This window comes from Hydra vulgaris, chromosome 04 (assembly GCF_038396675.1).
Source record: "Hydra vulgaris chromosome 04, alternate assembly HydraT2T_AEP".
NCBI lineage: Eukaryota > Metazoa > Cnidaria > Hydrozoa > Anthoathecata > Hydridae > Hydra > Hydra vulgaris.
Genome location: NC_088923.1, coordinates 43,099,453 through 43,107,500, shown reverse-complemented (window position 1 = coordinate 43,107,500; position 8,048 = coordinate 43,099,453). Strand labels below are relative to the sequence as shown.

At 29.2% G+C, this 8,048-nt stretch overlaps 1 protein-coding gene across 1 annotated transcript in view; it reads left to right on the top strand.

The window, feature by feature from the left end:
• LOC101236405 (heparan-alpha-glucosaminide N-acetyltransferase) overlaps positions 1 to 8,048 on the top strand; it is a 64,355-nt gene that overhangs the window by 16,228 nt on the left and 40,079 nt on the right. Inside the window, exon 5 of the mRNA XM_065796407.1 lies at positions 7,329 to 7,374. Coding sequence (XP_065652479.1) covers positions 7,329 to 7,374 — 46 coding nt within the window. The remainder of the gene's footprint in view (positions 1 to 7,328; positions 7,375 to 8,048) is intronic.

The following is an 8,048-nucleotide window of genomic DNA, read 5'->3' as shown; positions in this document are numbered from 1 at the left end:
ACTTGTTACTTAAGTGTTACAATTTTGTGACAAAGAAGAAGGGGAGGGCAAAAATGGTCAAAAATTATGGATGGCACCTTTTGTTTGTAGGAATGGTAAAGATTGCATAACTTAAGTTCTCAGTATTCAGCATTTTTAGATAATACATTATTTTTTTTAACGCAAGTTGTTGCTTTTTGTAAACGTCTATTTTTTGTTTTAATAAATAAAAAATTACTTTGTTTCACTTGTGTTTTATTATGTTTTGAAATATGGTTAATTACAAGCTAAAAAATAATAATTTTGGTTTATAAAAAATGACTATTCAAAGACTTTTATTGTTTTTATAAAAACAGTTTGATGTTTTTTGGTTTTAATTTTAATTTGGTTCGCAAAAAAGTTTGTTCTCTATGTTGTTTTTTGTGATTTGTTTTTTTAAAGTTTTTTAATTTTCGTTAATTTATGAAAATTTTGATTGATAATATTGCAAACTTAACTAATGCTTATGTTATGTGTCCAGGCCTGTTGTATACATAACTATTGTTTATATAATGTGCATATTATCAATCACAATTTTCATAGTTTAACAAAAGTTACCTTTAATTAGGTTTAAATTTTAAATAATATTATATTAGAATTTTTTATTTATTTTAATTATGTGCTAAATACTCGATAAGAACAAGTGATCAAAAGGAATAATAATTAAATTTTCATTTAGTTGGTATTTAGTTAACATTTTGTTGTTAACTGCTGTTTCTTTTTTCCATCTCAAAAAAGTAGCATTTATGATTAACTTTATATTTCAGTTAACTTTGAAAAAACCAAATTTAAATAATGGAAATCATGCCTCCAGTAAGTTTAATCTGGGAGCGTTTCCTCAAGAACACACCAGTAAACTTTAAATCAACTTGTAAGATTTACGGAGATACTAATCACACCTTAGCACTCAACATCTACTCTACTTGTTCACATAAAAAGTAAGCACAAAGACATCAACAAACAATTTGAACAGAAAAAAAAGAGAGTTGCTGCAGAAGAGCTTGCTAGTACAGTAAAAAAATCCAAAAGTGGTGTTGGTCTTTCCATTCAACCATCAATTACAAAATTTATAGTACAAAAGAAAGCATATGCGGACAATGATACATAACAAATCAGATTTAACTACAACCTGACAGCTACGCTTTGCAGAACCAACACTCCATTCAATATTGTCTCCACTACAGGTTTTGTTGATTTCATCAGTCAGTTCAGTCGATTGACTCTAGGCTTACTGTAAAAGATGCTACCAACTATTATTGATGCAACCAACTGTTGCAGAAAAGGTCCATTTTGTCTAGTTTCGAATACTGGTATTAAAAGGCTTAAATATACCGGTATTTCGGTATTTGAATGGTTGTTTATTATTTATTATTTTTAGTAATATTTGTATACTCCATGTACTTTTATAAATTGATTTATACTGAAAGTTTTTATTAAAGTATTACAACATTTAAGTAGATATTATAATGCAACTATTTTTGAGACATCGCATTTTTGTATTTCAGATTATAAATATACAAAAATTCAAAAACATTTGTAGTTAGTTTTTAAAATATTTTTTATTCTATCATATGTTTAAACTCTTTGTTTGAGTAAAAACCTAATATATAAAAGTAGAGTTGTCAAACTCTGATTGATTGACAACTCTTTGATGAAACTCTTCTCATTATTACTTGACTCATTTTTAAAATCTTTTAAATTCCCAGGAGGTTTATAATTACGCGTTGTTGTTTTTATTCTTTTTTAAAACAATCATAAGTGCGTATACTTTAAAGCAATGCATTAAACATTATATAGTTCTTGATTTGACATTTTTAGTAATACAGCGAGGATCTAAAAGTAAAAACGAGTTCACATTTTTACAGATTACAAAATCTTTATATATTTCTTTGATAGTTTTTTTAAAATAGTTACCAAGAACAACTTTTGAAGGTTAAAAAAATTAACATTTTTAAGTTTAAACTTATTTAAATACATTTCATTTAAAAGTTAAATGTTTATATCAGTCACATTATGTGACTGATATAAACATTGTGAGGATAAAATATGTGACACATATTTACAAATTGAGATAATATTCTAATTTAGCCGATGGAGAGTGAAATTAAAAGTTTATTGAGCATTCAAAAGGCAGAGATAAATATTCTGTTTGGTTTTTCTTACTCAAAGATGAAAAAGGGCAAAGTGCAAAGTGTAAGAAGTGCGCAAAAATTATAAAAACAGCACGTGGCTCAACAAGCCGCCTTCGTACACATTTAAAAACAAAGCATGATGTAATATTACGGAAACGAGATGCTAGTGAACCTCTTGGTGAATCTAATTCAATATCTGATATGCCTCTTCCAAAAATACTAATTATTTTTAAAAAACTACAGAAGAATGGCAACACTTGATGGGCTTCCATTCAGAATTTTCATAACATCCGATGATCTTCGAAAATCATTAAAAGCATTAAAGTGATAAACTTCCGAAATCCGCCACGACTATACAAAAAATTGTCACTATTTATAGCGAAACTATTCGACAGTTAGTAATTAAAGAAGTATTAGAATATAAATTAAACAGCAAAATGTTTTAGTATTACTTTTGATGAGTTGACTTCCTTAAGGAACAGGCAATACATAAATGTGAATCTTCACTCGGAGTCAAAGTTTTGGAATTTAGGACTTCTGAATCAATAGAGGTTTACCTGCAGAAAAATGTGTCTTACTCTTAAGTGAAAAATTGAGTCAGTATGGTTTGTCATTAGAAAAGAATATTGTTTGTTTAACAAATGATGGTGCAGCAGTTATGCAAAAAGTAGGCAAATTAATACCGGCTGCTCAGCAGTTGTGTTTGGCCCATGCAATTCAACTTACAGTTGTAGATGTTCTATATAAAAAAAAAAAAACGAAGAAAGAAACATTTGCTTGAATGAATCAATAGACTTCGACTCATATTCAGATGCCAAAGAGCACAAACAATGGTGTCTTTAAAAATATTTCAAATACATACGAGGAAGGATTAGTAATGGATTACGATATACAAGTACAAGATACAGAAATAACACATACTCAAATTGGTCCCCTTATACAAAAAGTAAGGAAAATTGTGCAAATATTCAAACATTCACAATTAAAAAATGAGGTACTGCAGAATTATGTAAATCGCGATTTTTGTGAAGAATACTTCTTAATTGCAGATTCCAAAACTAGATGGAATAGCCTATTAGCAATGCTTGAACATTTTTACAAATTAAAATCATGCATTCAAAAATCAGAAATCAAAAAAACAGATATATTCAAAAATCAGATATAACTTAATATAAACTTTACAGAAACTGATTTTGAAACAGTTTCAGCTACTATCTCAGCACTTTTGCCGGTAAAATTAGCTGTTGAGTCACTTTGTTGCAAGGATGCTAACTTAATTTCTGCGGATGCAGCATTAACATTAATGTTTGACAGGCTATGTGAAATTTAGTCATCATTGAGCATAGAATTTATGAGTGCTTTAAAACAACGTATTGCAAAAAGAATGAAGTTGTGCAATTTAATTTCTTATCTGCATAAAGGTCTAGAAGATGGTATTAGAAATTCAAACTTATTAGTTTTAACTTTCCATTTGTAAACAAATAAGCTATAAGGTTGTCAGGAAACAACCACAATGCGTTGGTGTTATAATCAAGTGTCTAAAAAAAGAAATGAGTCTCTTCGAAGATGAAGTTGTGCAAGGAAAGTATCTCCAACAGGTTTATGATCTCCTTTTTAACAATTCGGCCAACTAGCGTTGAATCTGAAAGAGCATTTTCTGCTGCCGGTATTATTTTAAACAAGTTGCGGTGCTGAATGAACAACAAAACTCTGGATGATCTTTGTTTTTTAAGAGGTTACTTTCATGGAATAAAAGATAAAGGTTCTACCAAATAGATCAATAAATGTGCATTCTTTTCAAGTTTTCGTGGTTCTTAAATTTATTTAATTTGCTTGAAAAATTTAAAATATTTATGTATTATAATTTTATAATACCGGTATTCATTTTTTGACTGGTATTGGATACTTGAACTAAAACATTTTTTATCATTTTGTTTAGTTTTGTAATAATAATAACAAGTAATTTATAATATAATTTAATATTTAATAAATAATTAATAATATTTTTTGTTCCTAATTTTTCAGATGGTGGCATCAATGACCAAGGTGCAAATGTCATCTTGGTAGTTAAAAAAAGTTTACAATTGCAAACAGAAATTATATGTGCTGATCATACCTTTCACTTAATAATGACAAAAAGCATTGCTAATGTGAAACTGATCAAAGAGTCTGTCGAAAAATGTGGTGAGTTGGTTGCACATCTGCACATAAGCGCATTGTCATGTACCAAACTCAAAAAAGCTTGTGCTGAAAAGTCATCTATAAAAAGGTTATTTTATCTTGCAAGACTAGATGGAACAGTCAGTTTTTGAGTGTGACGTCAGTCCTTGACATTCGAGAAGGTCTTGAAATGTTAGTCCGAGAAGGACACCCATTTCAGGATAGTGTTCCATCTCTCACTCAGTTTCAGATCTTAAAGAAGATTTTGCCAGTTCTTCAAAAGTTCTATGATTTTTCTGTCAAAATTTCTGCTGACAAAGCACCCTCAGTTCATCAAATGATCCCGGGCATCTTCAATTTGCATAGGTAATTTTTGACCTTATATTTTAAATCATTATAACTGTTTTGTTTTATATTTTCAGAAACCTAAAATTACATGTGTTTTATATTAAAAACTAAATTAACTTTTCATTCACATTTGTTTTGCTATTTTGTAGTTTCATGAAATTGGCTACATATGTGTTTACTTATTTACTATTCTTTGTGCTTATAGCTATGTCAATATCAGACTTGCTGACCAAAAGAATGAAGCATATATGAAGCATTTAACAACAGCTATGGATAAACAATTTATAAAACACTATAAAGAAGATGGCATGGAGAACACCACCTATGCAATTGCTCACATGCTAGACCAAGGCAAACTCCTTAAAACAAAGCATGACTTCATATCTGTCATGAACATGCATCCAAACTGGACATCATCTAGACTCATCTGCTAAGGAAATTGACTCACCCTTACTTCTGGAGCGAACACCTACTAATATTCTTGATTCTGGCAAGATTGACTTCTACCAAACTTTGGCTACCCTAACTCAAGATGATCTTTGTTTTAAATTGAAATCCAAAAACACTTCTGAAATTCAAGCAGAACTAGAAAAATATTTTGCATCACTATTAGTAGCAAAAGAAACTGACGTTTTACAGTGATGGAAGAGCATGGCACCACAATATCTAAAGCTGTCATCTGTTGTCAGGAAAATCTATCCCATTCCAGGTTCATCAGCTTCTTCAAAAAGAGTTTTTTCTGCAGCTGGACAAGTTGAGAACTATCCTAATGTGCAAAAAATTTAAAATTATAAAATAAAGTTAAAGGCTTTAACTCGTATTATTTTCTGCAATTTGCTAAAAATCAATCTACTTGCATTCTTTTAATATTAATAAATGCATGTTAATTTGGCTAATGTGTAATATGTTAAGCTAATGTAAGATAATGCATGATAATGTAGCCGTGTCTCAGTGGTTAGAGTTCTGGCTCAGATCCCAGAGGTCAAAGGTTCGAGGCCGGCTCTAATAATAAGCAACATTTGTAAAAAAGGAGGCGTGAACTTTCTAGTTAATGTGCATGTGCCAGAAGAACGAAACTCAACACACGTTATTGTTACACACAATGTATTGCAAGCGAAATTAATGAAATTTCAAATGAAAAACTTATTTATTTGGATGAAACTGAATTTAATGTGCACACTAACAGCTCATATTGTTATTCGCTAAGAGGTGCGCCAGCAGTTTTACAGTCATCTGCAAATCGTGGCAAGAATATTAGTTTGATTTGTGCTGTTTCAACAATGGGAATGCTGGCTTATGAAATAATAACTGGAGGCTGGAATGCAGATTCATTTTGCACTTTCATTACTACAACGTTGACACCAGCGATTAGAAATGCAGTTGTGGAAGCGCTAGTGCTTGATATGGACAATTCAGCTGTAAATTCCACTGGAGTCTTTCTGTTAGGTAAACACTAGCCTCTCATAGCATAGCTATTAAGTATCTGCCAGCATAAACGCCACAGCTTAATCCAATAGAAGAATTTTCTTCTTCTTTAAAACATACTTACAAACAGGGAGAAAGGTCTTGAAATAGGGATACTTGAAAATATTATGGATACTACAGAGTTAAATTTAGTTCCATTTTACAACCATATGCGTAGTTACACAAATCCAGCGCTGGCTCGGCAACCATTTTTTAAATAAATAGCAGTGGCAACAACGTAATTTATGTTTTAAATATATCTATATAAAATCATAAAAACATATTTATTGTTTATATAAAATTATATTAGAGATTTTTTGGGTGGTTGACTCACATATAAATGCGCGTATAAGAATGAATAAATACGCTTGTATATACAAATGAATAGACACGCTTATAAAAATGAACAACCCTGTAATAGTTTAGTTAAAAAAAAGGATTATTAATCAATTATTTTCTGCAACCAAAAATTTCATTAAACATACTTACTTCTACTAAAACAGTTGGAGAACTTTGAAGAACTTCAAAGAAGAATATAAAAGCAAACATTAAATTATATAAAAATTAACAACTAAATAAACATTAAGGATATAAAATAAACATTAAAACGTAAAATAAAAATTAAAGTGATCATAACAGATTCATTTTTTTAGTAAAAATGAACAATGATAGATTGCGCCTCAAACCAGTTTCAAAAACAGTCTGGGTGCTGCCAATGTCCAACACTTATTTCGACCCCTGGGTTACTAAGATCTAAACAATTGACATAATACAAGGATCTAAACACTTTGCTCTTTAGCAGGATCTAAACCAAAAGAAAAAGGTTAATAACTGTCTGTATATAAAAACTTTACATTTTACTTGGATCTAAACAGAAAGAATAAGATTAATAACCGTCTGTTTAATTATTTTTATAACTTTTTTAAATGTTCAAAATTGTTTTTAAGAAAAGAGCTCATTTCAACTGTACTAAAAAAAAAACCTTATAAATATTGAGTCCTCACAAATTTTTATAAAAACACTTTCGTAAATATCAAGTCTTCACAATTAAGTTAACACTTAACTAAAAATTTGATTTTAGGAATCTTTAAAATGCTAAACGAAATATTTATAGTTTAGAAGAGCTATCTCAAACACTTTTTCAGAGAAATTTTTTTAAAATATATTTTAAAAAATGTATTAAAAATTTATTCATGTTTATTTTAGAACTTTTAGACATGGTAATTATGTCAGTGATTCTGATTATTTTTTGGTATGTAATTTTTATTCTCTTTTTATAATTTTTTTTTTTAAATTCGTTCTCTAAAATTTACAGAGAAATCTTAATTTCTAATTTTAATTTTAATTATTATTGATTCTTATAAATTATTGATAAATTTTAATTATTTATTCAAAATATTTAAAATTTTCTGATGGAACAACCTACAAAAATCCTGATCTCACCTGGAAAATCTTCGGCTGTAGACCTCACTAACTAATCAAGTATTATCCCATTGAAGGTATGTCCCTCCAATGGGACTAGTGTAAGACGCAGTAAACCAAAAAAAAAGTTCCTGTATATAGTCATTAGGCACTAATGATTATATACAGGAATTTTACACATATGTTACACTATTATTATAAATTCAATAATAGATTGAGTAAATATTTTATAACTGTAATAACCAATATTTTAACCAATTTTTAATAACCAATTCTCTGTTATTAAAAATGGAATTCAAGTGCCTGAGGGCCCTTGGGTAATTCCGCATCAAATCACCCAAAATTTAGAAAATTTTGAACCATGGGTCTTCAAATTTTTTAAAAACCTCTTTGGCTGTTGCATCTTAAAAAGAAAAGTTAACATATAAAATTTTAGCTAAAAATGTTGAGAGGTTGACAAGATACTGCAATTTTAATACTGACCTGGTTTCCTAAATTGACCCG